This window comes from Hippopotamus amphibius, chromosome 14 (assembly GCF_030028045.1).
Source record: "Hippopotamus amphibius kiboko isolate mHipAmp2 chromosome 14, mHipAmp2.hap2, whole genome shotgun sequence".
Taxonomy (NCBI): Eukaryota; Metazoa; Chordata; class Mammalia; order Artiodactyla; family Hippopotamidae; genus Hippopotamus; species Hippopotamus amphibius.
Genome location: NC_080199.1, coordinates 79,220,075 through 79,238,089, shown reverse-complemented (window position 1 = coordinate 79,238,089; position 18,015 = coordinate 79,220,075). Strand labels below are relative to the sequence as shown.

At 38.8% G+C, this 18,015-nt stretch overlaps 1 protein-coding gene across 8 annotated transcripts in view; it reads right to left on the bottom strand.

Moving 5' to 3' along the window:
* The window catches only part of ZDHHC20 (zinc finger DHHC-type palmitoyltransferase 20), a 68,309-nt gene that overhangs the window by 4,962 nt on the left and 45,332 nt on the right, over nt 1–18,015 (bottom strand). For 5 of the 8 annotated variants that reach the window (XM_057706988.1, XM_057706986.1, XM_057706989.1 and 2 more), the window contains 5 exons: nt 10,500–10,632; nt 6,808–6,934; nt 2,674–2,763; nt 1,160–1,275; nt 4–80 (listed from right to left, as the gene is read on the bottom strand). In XM_057706988.1, the coding sequence (XP_057562971.1) occupies nt 43–80; nt 1,160–1,275; nt 2,674–2,763; nt 6,808–6,934; nt 10,500–10,632 (504 nt within the window). In that variant the 3' untranslated portion in view covers nt 4–42. Of the gene's footprint in view, nt 1–3; nt 81–1,159; nt 1,276–1,614; nt 1,660–2,673; nt 2,764–5,478; nt 6,642–6,807; nt 6,935–10,499; nt 10,633–18,015 lie in introns of those variants that run through there. The other 3 variants (XR_009048938.1, XM_057706987.1, XM_057706991.1) reach the window with 3 other exon arrangements.

Genomic DNA, 18,015 nt, shown 5'->3' with positions numbered 1-18,015 from the left:
TACCTTGCTCTTATTCAATTGGTTAGTATGAACAAGTGGTACTCAATTTTCTATTGCCACTGTTACATGGTTATTTGTCCCTGTAAGCACATAATTGTATATGACATGACAAAAAAAGAAGTATTAAGTTTCTGGCTAAATGGTAAAATTGATGATTACAGTAAAAGCAAGTCTTATGTGAGCACTAAATACGTTCTGGTGCTAACCATTTCTCTTCTGTTAGAACCCAGAAGAAAGGAAAGCAGTGCTAAAATCTGAAAATCTGTTTTTATGCTTATCTTTGTAAAAACGTCCACTGCCTCTCAAGATGTTTAGCAGCAATAATTCCACGTCCACAAAAAGGATTTTTCCCTTGATTTTATGCGGAGGGTCTAAAGGCCTAAATGAAGGTCTTAATGAAGCTACTTTGACTGTAAATGCTGCTGAAAGCCAGAAGGACCACAGCAACAAATCAGAAATTGTGACAGCAAGGCCTCAAGTCTTAGGGCATTTCCTAGAGTTGGAACAAATTGATCTGAACGTCCAAACCATTGTCCTATAGTGCAAAAAGAATGTTACTACTAGTATTAGTAAGAACCACAGACATGTTTTAGGCTATAATGCTATTAAGTAGTCAGACTGTATTATAAACCCAGGCCTGATTCAAAAGCCCACTTCTATCTTATCAACTGTGCTATAATGTATCCATAATTCATTAAATGATTAAGAGTCATCATGTAAAGGTTAAAATACATTCAGTGCACTCTTTTTATATTATACTAAGACAGCTAAAGAGTACAAGGCATTTCAAAATTATCTTCAAATAAGCAAAAGCTATGACCCTAAAGAATAACCTCGTTTAAGCATTATCCAGAATATTATACCAAAAGAACCTTCTACATCTGAGGTGACAAGATACATGGCTGGGTAGCAACAAGGAAAAAGAAATTGTGAACAGAAAAAACAGCAGCAGCCACTACGCCTCCTCACTCAACCTTCGCCCCCGTGAAAGCTACCAGTAAACACTAACAGCCCACATATAAGATATTTTATTAAATACTTTCAAATACTTTAGTATTTTAAAATATCACATAATGCATTTCAATTTTTCCACATTTATTAAATCTGGTGATTTTCATTTTCACCAGATTAAGCAATGTTTTCAGAAGAGAAGCATTACCTGATCTGACAACGCCTTCTTCAGATCCATTCTCTAGCCACTGAGACTCACTGTCCAACAAGCGGTTTTTTGATTCACTAAGCGGTTTGATAGGAAAGGGTTGATTTGAGCCAATACTGAAAGAGGAGCAAAGAATTCAGTAAAGAGTTTAATGCACAATTAACGATAATTAATAAGCAGCAAATTAGTATTCCTTCTCCTAAATATGTAAAGGCAACTCATGAGATCTCAGCACTCTGAAAAAACTCTGTCTTCAAAAGAAAAATATGCCCAACCCCCCATTAAATGCCTCTCTAGATCCAAGAATCTGTACTCAGCACTGCCGATGAAAAGTTAGACAAAAGAAAAACAGCTTCAGAGGCCAATCTGAAACATTTTTAACATGTTAATCAAGAGCCATAAGTAGCACAAGGACAGGTGAGGATCTAAATCTGTGGCCAGGACAAAAAAATTACCTGTCATTTCCCAAGTTTTCTGCTTTCTACCTCTGCAGTATAGATCTAAGGGGAAAAAATGATTTAGTGATTTAGCGTAGACTTATTTTTCTAGCTAAGAGATCCAGGGAGGGAGGGAATGTAGGAACAAAAGAAGGAGGAAAAGGGAACTAATTTTGTTGGGGACCTACTATGGGCAGACACCGTGCTAGGTGCCTTCTACACATTCCCACAGTCTTCACAATAACCCCCAAATGTGGTATGAACCCTCCTTTTATAGATCTGGCTGCTGAGGCTCAGACAGTTTAAATAACTTGTTCAGACCCACAATAAACGTTAGAGCTCTGAGGTCCTAAGGCCTTAGGTTCTAGGTTCTAAGGCCTATGTTCTTCCAAAATCAATCTGCTAAGTTGGAATTTATAATCCTTCCTCCCCCACAATTTATTTCTGGAGTAAAGTTTCAAGTGTTGCATTTTGACAGAAGTATCTCTATCTTCTTTAAAATGTCATTTAAAATGAACTATTTCTCTGAATTTATGAGTCAGTGTGCTTGCCATACAAACTCTGAGAAAATATCCTCTAAGATGAATAAGAAAAAAATTTGTATTTGTATTTTGGAATCCTCATTAATATTATTTTCACTCTGCAGTTAAAATCTGTTCATCAAAATAAAATGGTGAACAGTACAAGGACTAACTTCTTCAAAAAAATAACTGATATAAACCAACATAATCAAATCCTGAGTCTTCTCTTCTAGGAAGACGCAGCACAGGCAGGGTAGCCGTGCTTCCTACTCTGCCAGACACTTCCAGTGACACGAGACTGTCCTGCTTCAACGACTAACAGCAAGCATTCACTTCCTTACTCTCAAAAGTGTTCTGGTGTGAATGATAAAAGATACAGTTATGCTAAGCATCTCAGCTATATGCACATATTAACCTTCAGTTCAAAAACTGAACAAAATTTCTTTCCCTATCTATGCAGGCTTGCTACATTAAATTTATCTGTGCATTACACACACACACACACACACAGTCTGCTTTATAATGAATTCTGAAACCTTAATGACAAGAAGCACACCTTCTGGTACTTTCACTTTGGTTTGAAACAGAAGCTTGTTCTGGATCCGTCCCCACAAGGCGAGTCGGAAAACTGCAGCCATCACCCTGACTGCATAAGGAAAAATATCAGCAACAATTTAATCATGTTAAGTTAAATCAAAAGTGGTCAAATTTAACACCTATTTTTCAGAGGCCTGGTATAAAGAAATTATCATAATTTGTCATTTCAGAGAATATTTTCTAAGATTTCTAATTCAGAGGATTATTAGACTCCATTGAGGAAGTAAGTCTTTTTCTTTCATAATTCACATATAGTTAAAAACAATATCTTCCATGACTATTGAAATTGTCACGTCTATTAAAGTTATGATACCTTAAACATACATACTCAAATATCTGGGTAACCGGCCTGCCTATCACAATCATTTAAGACACATAAACACTCACACTGAAATTCAAGATGTAAGTTCTGCATGTTTATTCATGCAACAACGTTCATTAAACAAATATTTACTGGATGTCCCGAGTACCATTTTAAGTGCTAGGGGCATACCACTGAATGGAAAGAAAAGAAAATCTCTGCCTTCAAGAAGTTCACAACCTAAAAAAAGTACAGCCACGCCTCACTTCCACATTCTAAAAACATCAAAACTGCGTACAGCAGGGAATTCCACTTCCAGCCACAATGGATTAACCAGTACATCTGACCACCTGTCGAACAGTATATGCAACAACTGTTTTCAAAACAGGCAGCACAGAACTGTGGTGTCTGAAAGAAGAGAAACCAACCAAGGAGCTGCAGCTTCTGCCAGACATGAGTACCAGGAGCGGCCGAGCAGAGCAAGGTGGTCTCACTGAATTGAGGTGACAGAGACAGGAGTTTTGAGAAGCTGAGGAGGCTTGACTCTTTCAGACAGAGGTGAGGAAGAGGGAGACGTGCAGAGAAAGGACCACAGAAATCTGCACAGGGTTTTACTTGAGTCTTCTGATGAAGACTAAGCCACACATGTGAATCCAGGAAAAGAACAACTGGGGAGTGTAAGCTGAAAAGCTCAGAGCTCGCACAGCACTAAAAGCCGTTCACATTCGACCGGCCAGAGTAGAGCGATCTCACTGGACAGGTGGATTTGGGGGCGACCGCAGCAGGCTCTCACCTTTGCTGTAGGATTAAACTTGCCCTAGAGAAAATGCTACTTTACACCCAACCTAACAAAGGTTAAAACAAGCATCAGGAGGACTAAGCTGAAACATAAGTAACTTAACTGTCTGCCAAAACAAAAATCCGACATTCTTTAAAGGGAGACAAATTCTGAATACTCTGAATTCAAAATGTCCACCATCCAATCAAAAATTACTAGCAGGGAAATGTGATCACAGCTAAGAGGAAAAAAAAAGTCAGTAGAAAAGATTTAGGAATGACCATGAACACTTGAAACAAAGACTTTAAAATAGTGATTACAGGGACTTCCCTGGTGGTCCAGTGATTAAGAATCTGCCTTCCAATGCAGGGGACGCGGGTTTGAACCCTGGTTGGGAAACTAAGATCCCACGTGTCTCGGGGAAACTAAGCCTGAGTACCATAACTACTGAGCCTGTGTGGTCTGGAGTCCTTGCGCCACCACTAGAGAGACACCTGCATGCCGCCATGAAGACTTGATGCAGCCAAATAAATACATAAATACTGATTATAAATATATCCATGAATTAACAGAAAGAAGTGGATATAAAGAAAAGAGAAATGTAAGATATGAAAGAAGAATCAATTGAACTTCTGGAGCTGAAAAATAGATCTGAAATAAAAAATTCACTGGATGAGCTTAACAGTAGACACTACAGAAGAAAATATCAGTGAACTTACAGATGTAACAATAGAAACTATCCAACTTGAAGCAAAGAGACACAAAAGATGGAAGGGGAGAAGAGAGGGACAACAGCAATGACTGCTGGGTCACGACATATATTTAAGAGAACCTGAAAAGCTTGGGGGGGGGGGGTCAAGGGAACAGGAAGAGGGAAGCAGGCAGAAAAAACAACTGAAAATTATTTCAAAATTATTCAGATTTGATGAAAACTGTAAATTCATAGTCCCAAGAAGCCTAATGAACTCCAAAGAGGATTAACACAAGGAAAACCATACAAAGGAATATCATCACCTAACTCAAAACCAGCGATAAAGGTAAAAATCTTAAAAGCAGCCAGAGGGAGTGGGGAGGGTTGAGGGGGGAATGAATTGGGAGATTGGGATACCAAATTGTACACTCTAAATGTATACAGTTTATTGTAAAAAAAAAAAAGAAAAAAGCAGCCAGAGGGGAAAAGACACAGTAATTTACAAGCATGCCTCGTCTTCCTGTGTTGCGTTTTACTGTGCATTGTGGATACTGTGATTTTTATAAGTTAAAGGTCTGAGGCAACCCTACTTTGCACAAATCTATCAGTGCCATTTTTCCAACCGTATTTGCACACTTTGAGTCTCTGTGTTTACATTTTGGCAATTCTCACAATATTTCAAACCCTCCACCAGCAAAAACATTATAACTTGCTGAAGGTTCAGATAATGATCAGCAGCTTTTAGCAAGAAAGTATTTTTAAATCAAGGTATGTACATTGTTTTTTAGACATAATGCTATCGAACACTTAAGAGTCTGTGGTTAGTGTGTCTGCACCGGGAAATCAAAAAATCCCTGTGACTCACTTTATTGTGACATTTGCTTTATTGCTGGTCTGGAGCCACACCCACAATATCGTGAGGCGTGCCTGTACAAACAGCGGAATAAAGATAACACAGGGGCTGATTTACTCACACAAACACCACGAGCCAGATGATCATGGAACAACATCTTTTAAGAAGGGAAAAGAAAACGAAAAACAAAAAAACAACTGCCATCATTGAAATTTCTGTTTAGAGAAAATAACCTTAAAAAATAATACTCTATGTTCCAACCAGTCAGAGTGCAAAAACCTGAATATAAGAGACAATAGATAAAGGGCACAGAAGAGACTGGTGCGCTTGAAGATGAAACACAGGAGAAAGACTGAACAAGAAGTGGGCAGCCCACCAGCGAGCCACAGCAGAGCCTCCAGCGGAGCCACAGACATGCAGGCAGAGGCCCTGCAGTGATGAGAGGAGGGGCGGCAGAAGAAACACTTGAAGAAATAGTGGTTAAAAGTATTTTTCAAATTTGATGAAAATTTAAAAATTACAGATCCAAAAAGCTCAACAATCCTAAGCACTAGAATCAAGAAGACCACACCAGGCACACCATAATCAAATTGCAAGAAACCAGTGATAAAATCTTAAAAGCAGCCAGAGAAAAAAGTCATATTACACAAATAGTAAAAAAGATAATATCCACAAACTTTTCATCAGAAAAATGCAAGCAACATCTACAAATCTATACCAAGCAAAAATGTCTTTCAAAAATGAAGGCAATTGGGAATTCCCTGGTGATCCAGTGGTTAGGACCCCACACTTTCACTGCTGGGGCCTGGGTTCAACCTCTGGTCAGGGAGCTACCATATGTTGTGGCATGCCCCCCCCCCTCCAAAAAAAGGCAAATATGTCATTTTCAGACAATAATAAGCAATACAGTTAATTAAGGGGAAAAAAGGGAAAAAACCCACAACACAAATATGGTATTTGAATTTCAAATATTTTTTCCTGTTCTGTAATGACTTTTGGTATGTAGATGGCCTAGGATGGCTGAGAATTGGGGAGAAAAGGAAATTATGAATCATCTTGAGCATATATTCTCATTTAAACTTGAGGTAAAAACTGCATTGTGTGTTGGGTCTTCTTTGATTTAAGACATAACAGAATATATTACCTGTACTGGAAATCTTTGACGATATGGCTAATAAATATAAATTCTTATGATTCTTTACTTCAAAAACTTACTCTCATTTTGAAGGAGTGATTCTTATTTTCTATGTATCATCTCTTTTCCCTAATTCTCATTTAAATATATGACCAAACTCTCCTTCACCCTTATAAAAAAACATGAAAAAATACTTTACATAATCAAGATATTCTGAGCTGTCATTCTTAAGGCTCTTAATGTCATAATATACTGTATTCTCTGAATCTTTTAACCCGAGAGACAGAGACTATCACAGATTCCATAATTTTTGAGACATGCATTTTATAAACTACCTTGAAAATATTGGTAGTAGCCAATATTTCTTTTCATCACCAAAGACTTGTCTCCAATTTTTACTGCATCCAAGCGAGAAACCATTTCCATCAGGTCCATATGAGAATGTGGGTGCGCGGAATGATTCTGTTACAGATATACATTAAAAAAAAGAAGAGTTAATCTAGGAGGGATGGAAAATATCCGTTTTTTTCTTTTCTCTTTTTAAACTTCTTTTGGGGGACTTCCCTGGTGGTGCAGTAGTTAAGACAGTGCGCTCCCAATGCAGGGGGCCTGGGTTTGATCCCTGGCCAGGGAACTAGATCCCACATGCATGCCACAACTAAAAGTTTGCATGCCACAACTAAGGAAGGAGCCCACGAGCCACAACTAAGACCTGGCACAATCAAATATTTAATTTTCAAAAAATTAAAAAAAGAAAAACTTTTTTGGGGAAAAATATAACCTCTTGAAAATTTCATCACCCTTATAAAATGAAAATGTCAAAATAATTATGTGATATTACAGAAAATCTACTTCAGTATGTTCAACATGCTTTGCCTTTTTTTAATTAAAGATTTTCTCTCTCTTGCAACTTCACTCATTACTTATGAACTTCCTACTGTGCGCCTCATGGCACAGCACCAGGTTTTGGGATCCCAAGGTAAATTAGATGAAATTCTGACCAAAGAACCCAGTCTAACAAAGTCTATCAAAATTACAATGTCATGCGAGTGTTGGGGGTGGTGGCCGAGGAAGGTGAAACATGCAGGTGGTGACACCCGAGCGTGACCATGAACTACGAGTGACAAGTGAGCAAGCCGGTGGTGACCAGAGACTAGGATCTCCATTAAAAACAGGACGCATTCCAGGATGTTTTATAAGTTAAGGATAAGGAGGAGCCAGGGAGACAGTGATTGGGAAAGGTTGATCATATAGAAAAGTAAAGTAAAACTGATGGAATAAAATTCCAGAAGAAATAGGATGGTCTTTCGAAAAGTTCTAAAGATTAACCATAGATACCAGAAAAGACATGTCCCCTGAAGTTACAAAGAGGGTGACACTGATGAGTTTGAAAGTAGAAATGTTTGTGTGAGGTTATAAAGGTGGGACAATAAGAATTTACTTGTGACAACTTCTAATTTTTCCATGAAGGATTCACAAAATAGGTAAGGAAGTTAGGGAGAATGATCAAGTCTGGAATAACCATTGTGGGTAATAAGGTGCAAACCTGACCAGAAACACGTGACATTACTACCAAACAGAGTTGAGGGCCTAAGTGAGTCTGTAGTTGTGACCACCTCTATGGGAGCGAGACGGTCTTCACCAGCTCTCTCCAGCCCTAGTGCATTCGGAGAAGAATGCATCACTGGCATAACCTGGGTCAGGGCCTGGCAGAGCAACTACGGGAGAAGAGGTGCCTCAGGGCATGTGTAACGGGAGAGTGCTGCTGGAGCTTAAGGTCATTTTACAGGATCAAGAATGGGAAAGGGTGAGAAATGAAACCAGAAGGGAAAGAAACATGGGAGAAAAGTGTTGGAACATGGAGAACTCAGTAGCCTACAAAAAGGTGTCTATTAGAACAGGGGAAGGGAGAGCTGAGCAGATAGACTGTGGTCAGAGAATGGAAACTTCAAGGCGAAAATGTGAGGCCTCTTCAGTTTCAAGGGATTAAAGGTTCAGTGTTCAGGTACAGGAATGGTTGGCTATCAGGATCAAAGAGACCAACCAGCTTGTCTGGAGTGACAGCAGCAGTTTGAATGTACTAACAGAAACTCTGGAACACGAGAAATGATTCAAGGTAGGGAGGTGACAGCTACAAGGGAGGTGGAAATGATGCCCCAAAGGACAGAAGAGCCAACACCTGGAAGCAGCCATGGAGAGCTGGGCAGCACGGGGGTGCGGGGCAGCTGTGCCGGGGGGCAGGGTGTTAGGGGCAGGGTTTCAACATCTCAACAGGCTGGAAAATCAACACAGTGGTTTGAAACCAGCATTTCTTTCTAAGCGACTAGAACAGAAAATATTCGAGGACACTGGACACAGTAGATACTAATGATGTTTTGTGAAAACTATGCTTATTCTAGTAACATAATTTTATAAATATGTGTCCCTACACTAGGTCGTGATATAAAATGATGCATTTCTTACTGTAGTCACTGGCAAAAACATTTGAAAAAGATTGTTTTTTAAGAGAACGATGTGTTTCCCAGGAAGCACTCATCTCTCAGACACCTACAGGGCCTGGGCCGGGAAAGAGTGAGGCAGGCTGGTGGGAACCGTGGCCACCTGAATGCTCGTGGCCACGGGAGGCAGCCAGCCACTACTGAGCTCCACCAAAGGGCGCCAGGTGGGAACACAGGGCCACCAGAGTCATCAGTTTTGAAAAGAAGAAATCTCCTTTTCTGTGTGAAGTCTCTCAGTGTTCAGCTGTTGTGGGAGGCCTGAAGAGCTAGACTGTGGGCTGCCTTCTGTCACCTGTGAGTAAAGGAAAGGAGATGATGGAATATTCTGTGAGGATGATAAATTAATCGTCATAAAGAGGCTTATTCACGTGGAAAAGGGGTGCAGGCGTGGGACGTGGAGCAGAGTGCGAGAGCAGAGTGAGCTGGGAGAGGCGGGCTGGAAGCCCTCACCCTGGAAGCCCATTGTGTTTCACACGACTCCACAAGACAACAGAGCCAAGGTATCCAAATATAAAAGTAGCTAAGAGTCTACCTACATCAGCATCTTTCTATATTCAAATATGTCCCCTTCCAACTCTCCTGGAGGACGCTGGCTTTAGACAGCAGGGAGTGTTTAACTTTCTTTGAAACACTGTGGCAATCGTATTCTGTACCTTGGTAAGTTAGTCAATCCCTCAACATTCCCGATATGGCTGGCATTGCTGCTAACATGCCAATGGTGTGATCTGAGCAATGCCACACCACCTGTTTCAGAAGTACGTGTCCAATTATTTGAATGCCTTACTGAATTCTTCCCTAATATTTTCATTTTTAAAAAACGAGCATGGGACTTCCCTGGCGGTCCAGTGGTTAAGACTCTGCACTTCCCATGCAGGGGACATGGGTTTGATTCCTGGTCGGGAAACTAAGATCCCACATGCTGTGCAGCATGGCCCAAAATTTTTTTAAAAAGAGAGCAAAAAAGGGACATAAGTGCTAATATTAGTGATACAACACAGAAGTTTCACTGTCAACTGACACAAACATGGAAATGAAGAACTACGTCAAACACATTATTCCTTTGCTTCAGCCAGGAAACACGTGCCAGTAAACTGTGGAATCAATCGTGGGGGGAAAAAGGAAAGAAGTGTGATTTAGCTAAATGATAAGCTATAATTTAGCATTTAAAAATTTTTTTGCAGTGTAAGAATGAACCTCCTTATAACGTAAATCTACTCTATATCTTTCACAGATTGACTTTTTGAAAAGACATTGTGTAAATGAAGGAAACAGCTTTTGTTAAAATTTATAAAATATAGTCAGCTCTACTTTTATATACAACACACTACTGAAAGAATATATAAAAGTCAATCTCACTTCCGCAACCTTCTCAAAATTATGGACATTTACATTTATTAAATAGCCGTTGTTCCTATCCAAGGTGAATTCTAATACAGAATTACCTTTATCATCTTTTGTCCTTCTCTAGATTTCATGTTCACTTGTGGCCATTTTCCTGAACAATTATGATTGATTTTAACCTGCGTTACCTATGGTTGTTCTGTTCTTTCCAACCAGCCAGCAGTGGTAGCTGAGGAGTGACAGCACACTGATGAAAAACATCGTCGACACAAAGAAAAGGAAAAGCACGTGGAATTTTGCGCGCGTATCTGAGAGTTCATTCTGAGGAAAGAAGAAAGGAGACTTACATTTGAGAACTAGTCAGCCTCTAAATTACACTCTTATTTTTTGGTTCTTCCTAAAGATTGTTGAATTCACCAAAAAATTGCCAGATATGAGACATAATGAAGTAAATTAGATAATATAGCCAAAAGCAACATTGCCCAAAGCAGAGAACTGGTATTATCAAAGGGACTTGCTTACATAACATGTCAGAATGAGTCACTTCAGAAGCCGCTCTTAAATTTTAGCAATACTTTCAGAAACCAAATAAAAAGATGGACGTTTTTACCCAACATTTTTCTTTTACTTTATACATATATTCAAGCTTCCCCCCAATATCCAGGATATACGAGGGTTTTCTCCATCTATGCTAAAATATTTGCTTGTTTTAATTATGTAACCAGAAACGAATTGTGATAAGTTTATTTTTGGACTTCCCTAGTCTCTACCTCCCAAATACCACTGCAAACAGGCCAGCCCTCCAGCTGCTTCCACTCCTATGCTTTTAATCCTCACTCCATTCCTACATTTGCCACAAGGTATCAGTGAATGAAAACATTTTAATGGCTATATTCATTTCAGTAGAAGCAAAGTGTTAACCTAGAAGAAGTTAGTATCTAGTAAGAGGAGAAGGAGGAAGCCTTTATAAAAGCATTCGCTCTCACAATACAGCCTCGCAGGCCAACCACAGCCTCACAGAACACGAGCTGCTCCTGCTTGGTTTAAACACTGTTTACAGGCTAAGGAAGGATTTTAGCATTAGGTAATTCTGACATCTATCTTTTCTTCTTCTCTTCCAGAGTAACCGCGATACCTTTTAAACACATCAAGTGATTCTTCCATCTCCCCATCTTGTGAAGCAAATAAAGTATTAAACATATTCACTATAAACGTCACAAAAAAAGATGGCAAGAATGTCATGGCAATGATGTATTTTACCTTTGGACAACTCTCTGTAGATTTCCTGCGGCAAAGCTTGTACAAATAGAGACAGTGTATTAAGAAACCACTTTTTATACACAATTATCCTGTGCACTATTGTTATAAACCTTTCACCATGGAAGAACCACTAAGACGGGCTCTCTAAAGGTCATCGACATTTTCTCAAAACACACAAAAGACAAGAACACGCTGCTCCCCAAGCACATTTAGGGTACACTTTACACACCTTTCCACAAAGTTTTTAAAACAGAAATTTATATCTAGGAAAGAATAAAATTAATTTTTTTAGCAAAGAGCTTTTAAAAAAAACTTCTGATGAGTAGTTTCTAAGAACTAGATCTAATAATTTCTCACCCACCTCACCGGTACCACAGCAGCCTTCCCAGAGGTGCTGTCACCTCCCCCCAGCCTAGTTTCCACACAGCGACCAGAGGGACCTTTGTAAATCAGACAGCGTTACCCCTCTGCTCCCCGTTCCGCGATCCTTGTAACACCCGCGAAGGCCCTTCACCCCTGGGCCCCTCCGGGTCCCACTCGTCTCCCTCTCTGCTCGTCTACTCCAGCCTCATCAGCCCGCTGGCACAACGCTCCTCCTTTTGGGCCTCTACCCTAAAGCTTAGATGTTTCCTCTGTTTGAAACGGCCTTCTCTCAGAAATCCACTAAGGCCCATCAAGTCTCTGCTCAACTACTACCTTCTTGCTGAGGCCTACCATGATCACTCTCAAAAAGAAAATGGAGATATAATTGACATATAATGTTACATTAGTTTCAAGAGCTCAACATAACGATTCCATATATGTCTTGCCTACGTTGCAAAATGATCATTACGGTAAGTCTAGTTAACATCCACACCACAGTCACACAAATATTTTTCTTGTGATGAGATCTTTTAGGATCTAACTCTTAGAGACTTTCAAATATATTTATTAACTACAGTCACCATATTGCACGTTACATCCCCAGACTTATTTTGGCCACCTTCACCCACTTTACCCATCCCCGCCACACCTCTGACAACCACCAAAATGTTCTTTGTATCTATGACTTTTTGTTTTTATTCCACATATAAGTTAGATAACTTCATATTTGTCTTTCTGTCTGACTTTATTCACTTATTATAATGCCCTCAAGGTCCATCTGAGCTGTCAACAAACGGCAAATTTCCTTCTTGTTTTATGGCAGAATAATATTCCATTGCATACTTATACCACAAGTTATTCATCCACCGATGTAAATTTAAAGTATCTTCATGTCTTGGCGGTTATAAACAATGCTGCAATGAATATAGGGGTGCAGATATCTTTCTGAGTTAGTGTTTTCATTTCCTTTGGATATATTCCCAGGAGTAGAATTTCTGGATAATATGGTAGTTCTAATTTTGATTTTTTGAGGACTTGCCATACGATTTTCCACAGTGGCTGCACTAATTTACATTCCCACCAACAACACACAAGGGTTCCCTTTTCTCCACATCCTCGCCAAAACTCGTTATTTCTTGTCTTTTTAATAATAGCCATTCTAACAGGTGAGGGATATCTTGCTGTGGTTTTGATTTGCATTTCCTTGATGATTAGTGATACTGAACATCTTTTCATGCGTCTGTTGGCTATCTTTATGTCTTCATTGGAAAAATGTCTATTCAGATCTTCTGATCTTTTTAAAATCTAATTCTTGTTTTGTTTTTGCTATTAAGTTGTAGGAGTTCTGTATATATTTTGGATATTACTTATCAGATACATAATTTGCAAATATCTTCTTCCATTCAGTGGGCTGCCTTTTCATTTTGTTGATGATTTTCTTTTCTGTGCAGAAGCGTCTAGTTTGATGTGGTCCCACTTGTTTAGTTCTGCTTTTGTGTTTGGTGTCAAATCCAAAAAATCACTGCCACAACTGATGTCAAGAAGCTTACCAGCAGTACTTTCCTCCAGGAAATTTATGATTTCAGGTCTAGTATCAAGTCTTTAATCCACTTGGAATGGATTTTTGCCTATGATGTAGGACTGAGGTTCGGCTTCACTCTTCTGAATGTGGCTGTCCAGGCTTCCCAACACCATTTACTGAAGAGACTGCCCTTTCTCCACTGTGTGTTCTTGGCTCCTTGTCATGAATTAATTGACTGTACGTGCATGGGCTGATTTCTAGGCTCTCCTATTCTACTCCTTTGATCTATGTGTCTGTTTTTATGTCAATAACATACTGTTTTGATTACTACATATGTGTAATATAGTTTTGGAATCAGGAAGCGAGATGCCTCTAGCTTTCTTTTTCTTTCAAGACTGTTTTGGTTATTTGGGCTCTTTTGTGGCTCTATACAAATTTTAGGATTGTTCTATTTCTGTGAAAAAATGATATTGGAATTTTCATGGGGATTGCATTGAATCTGTAGATAGCTTTGGGTAGTATGGACATTTGAAACAATATGAATTCTTTCAATCCATGAGCACAGATTATTTTCCCATTTATTTGTGTCTTCTTCAATTGCTGTCATTAGTGTCTCATATTTTCCAATGTACATATCTTTTGTCTCCTTGGTTAAAGTTATTTCTAGGCATTTCATTCTTCTTGATGCAACTGTAAATGGGACTGTTATCATGATTTCTCTTTCCATTATTAGCATACAGAGATGCAAAAGATTTTTGTGTACTGATTTTGTAACCTGCAACTTCACTGAATTATTAGCTCTCACAGTGTTTTTGTGGAGTCTTTAGGATTTTCTAATATAATATGTCACCTGCAAATAGAGCCAGTTTTACTTCTTCCTTTCCTATTTGGATGCATTTTATGTCTTTTTCTTGCCTAGCTGCCCTGGCCAAGACTTTTGATACTATGTTGAAGAGAAGTGCCAAGAATGGGCAACCTTGTCTTGTTCCTGATACGAGAGGAAGAGCTTTCCTCCAATGTGATGTCAGCTGCAGGTTTGCCAATATATGGCCTTTATTAAGCTGAGGTACATTCCCTCTACACCCACTCTGTTGACAGTTTTTATCATAAATGGATGTTGAATTTTGTCAAATGCTTTTTCTCTATCTACTGAGATGATCATATAATTTTTATCCTTCATTTTGTTAATGTGGTGTATCACACTGACTGACTTGCAGATGCTGAACCATCCTTGCATCCCCGGAATAAATCCCACCTGATCATGGTGTGTGGTCCTTTTAATGTGTTGTTGAATTTGGTCTAATATTTTGTTGAGGATTTTTAAATCTATGTTCATCAGGGATATTGGCCTGTAATTTTCTTGTGGTGACCTTGTCTGGTTTTGGTATTGGCATAACACTGACCTCATAAAATGACTCTGGAAGTGTTCCCTCTTCTAATTTTGGGAAGTTTGAGAAGGATAGGTGTTAATTCTTGACCTTTGAAGCCACCTGGTCCTGGACTTTTATTTGTTGGGAAGTTTCTGATTACTTATTCAATCTCCTTACTATTAATCAGTCTGTTCAGATTTTCTGTTTCCTCATGATTCAGTCTTGGTAAGCTGTATGTTTCTAGGAATTTATCCACTTCTTCCAGGTTGTCCATTATCTGGCATATAATTGTTCACAGATGTCTCTCTGATCCTTTGTGTTTATCAGCTGTAATGTCTCCTCTTTTACTTCTGATTTTGAGTCCTCTCTTTTTTTCTTGGTGAGACGAAGTAAAGGCCTGTCTATTTTGTTTCTTTACAAGAAACCAGCTCTTAGTATCACTCATCTTTTCTATGATCTTTTTGGTTTCTATTCCATTTATTTTCACTCTGATCTTTATTCCTTCCTTTTGGGGCATTTTTTTGGGCTCCTCACCCCACACATCATGTGGGATCTTAGTTCCCCAACCAGGGATCGAACCCAAGCCTCCTGCAGTGGAAGCACAAAGTCTTAACCACTGGATCCCCAGGATAAAGTCCCTAACTTTGAGCTTTCTCTTCTTTTTCTAGTTCCTTAAAGTGTAAAGTTAGCTTGAGATCTTTTTTACTTCTTAACACAGGTTTATCTCTATGAACTTTCCTCTTAGAACTGCTCCCACTGCATCCCATAAGTTTTGTTATGCTGTAGTTCCATTTTCATTTGTCTCAAGATATTTTTTGATTCTTTCTTTGACCCACTGATTGCTTGTTCAGTTGCATGTTGTTTAATCTAAACATACTTGTGAATTTTCCAGCTTTGTTTTCTTGAAATTGATTTCTAGTTTCACACCATTGTGGTTAGAAAGATGTTTGCTATGATTTCAATATTCTTAAATTTACAAGACTTGTTTTGTGACCAAACATGTAACCTATCATGTAGGACGTTCCATGCGCACTTGAGAAAAACGTGTATTCTGGTGCTTTTGGATGAAGTGTTCTGTATAAATCTATTAAGTCCAATTGGACTAAAGTATCATTTAAGTCCAATGTTTATTTCGTTTCTATCTAGATGATTCATCCATTGATGAAAGTAGGGTATTAAAGTCCCTTACTATTATTGTCTTCCTGTCCAATTCTCCCTTTACTTCTGTTAATATTTGCTTTATATATTTAAGTGCTCCTTTTTTGGGCGCATAAATGTTCTTTTTTTTTTTTTTTTTTGGTCACACCATGTGGCATGCGGGATTTTAGTTCCCTGACCAGGGATCAAAACTACACCCCCAGCATTGGAAGCGCAGTCTTAACCACTGGACCACCAGGGAAGTCCCACATAAATGTTCTTCTCTCAGATGTCCACTAACTTTCTTCAAGTCTTGCTCAAATTTAATCTTCCTACTGAGGTCTACAATGATCTCTTAGTACTGTAACCTGTCCTTGTCATACCCACCTCCCCCACACACTTACCCTGCTCTACCTTTTTTCATAGCCTTTACTTTCTAATATGTAATATAATTTAGTTATTTATCATGTTTATTATTTGTATCTCCTTTTTCAAAGTAAGTTCTACAAAGACAGAACTCTGTCTGCTCTCTTTATACCCCAAGTACCTAGAACATACGTGCCTGGCATATAGTGATTGTTGGAGAATGAAGAAAAAAGTAGACAAGTTTATTAGTCTTTCCTTATTCATGATGAATCTTAGAAAGTTTTAAAATACTTATTTTTTAATTAATAAATCATTACATGCAAACACTGAAGTTTCTGATAAAGAAATGTGAAATGTGAAATTCTATAATTTTGACTTCATTCATCTGGCACTGATACATCTTCATTTATTATTTTTTTAAAATTTTTTGGCCGTGCCATACAGCTTGCAGGATCTTAGTTCCCTGACCAGGGATTGAACTCTGGGCCACGGCAGTGAAAGCACTGAGTCGTAACCACTGGCCAGCCAGGGAATTCCCTCATCGTCACTTAAATAGGACCAGTGGGCATAGTGAAGTAGGTTGTAAACTGAACAAAGCTGCTGAACTAGGGGAATGACAGAGGCTAAAATTCATTCAGCTGATACCACACAGAACTGAAGTGCTCTTTTTTAATATGCACAAAGGCACTGCAAGTGCTAGCATACCCTGGTTTTAAATACCCAAACTTTAAAAGTCTAATGATGTTTTAATGAAAATCCTTCTAAAGTGTATTAGACATCTCCTGGAAAATTAATTCTGCTTGATGAGTCAAGTATCTGGATGTTAGAACAGACGGATCTAAGTTAACATGTTGGCTTCCTATACAATTAAATATGTGACCTTGGGTAGTTACCTAACTTCTCTAACCTCAGTTTCCAACTCTGAAAGCTGGAATAATAATAACAGCTCCTTCTGCATTAACTGTATTTTCTCCGTTTCGGTTTTCTTAATGCTCTGGCATCTGGAGTCTTGCTGACTGGGGAGACAGTGCCTCTCTCAGGGCCACCCAATTCTTACAGAGATAGCAAGGAGGATGTCTCTCATATACAAACTAATCAATCCAGAGTCCATACTCCAAACACCTCCTTTATCTGGCTCTCACACTCCAGGGGGCAATACTACCCTGACCTCATCACACCAGACAACCAGCCTGTATCCCATGGACATCATAGCAAAGGCTCTAGCCCTTATGCCTTCTGCTTCCTGAGTGACCCTGGTGCTTTCCTGGCTGGCCCTGCACGGTGCAGCATGGTGTGGTATGAACCCTCCCTGGAAACTGTAACAAACTGTCTTTTCAATGGTTATCTTCTCCTGATCTGTCAGCTTCACCATACCTGAATAATAATAAAACCTGCATTTTAAAATACCTTCATAGGGTTTTTAGGAAGAGTAAATACAAAAGTACCTTTTAACCACAATAACTCCCACCTTCAAAATCACAGATTTAAATGGAGGGAGAAAAAAAAAAAAAAAACCCAAAAAACCACACAATAAAAATGCCAGAAGAAAAGCTGGGCAAGTATTTGTATAAATTTACAGTGAATAGAATAAAGCCAGAAATCATAATTTAAAAGTATTGCTTTAAAAACATAAAATTTTGACTTAGTAAAAACAAAAGCAAACAGGGTTACAAGACATCAATCAAA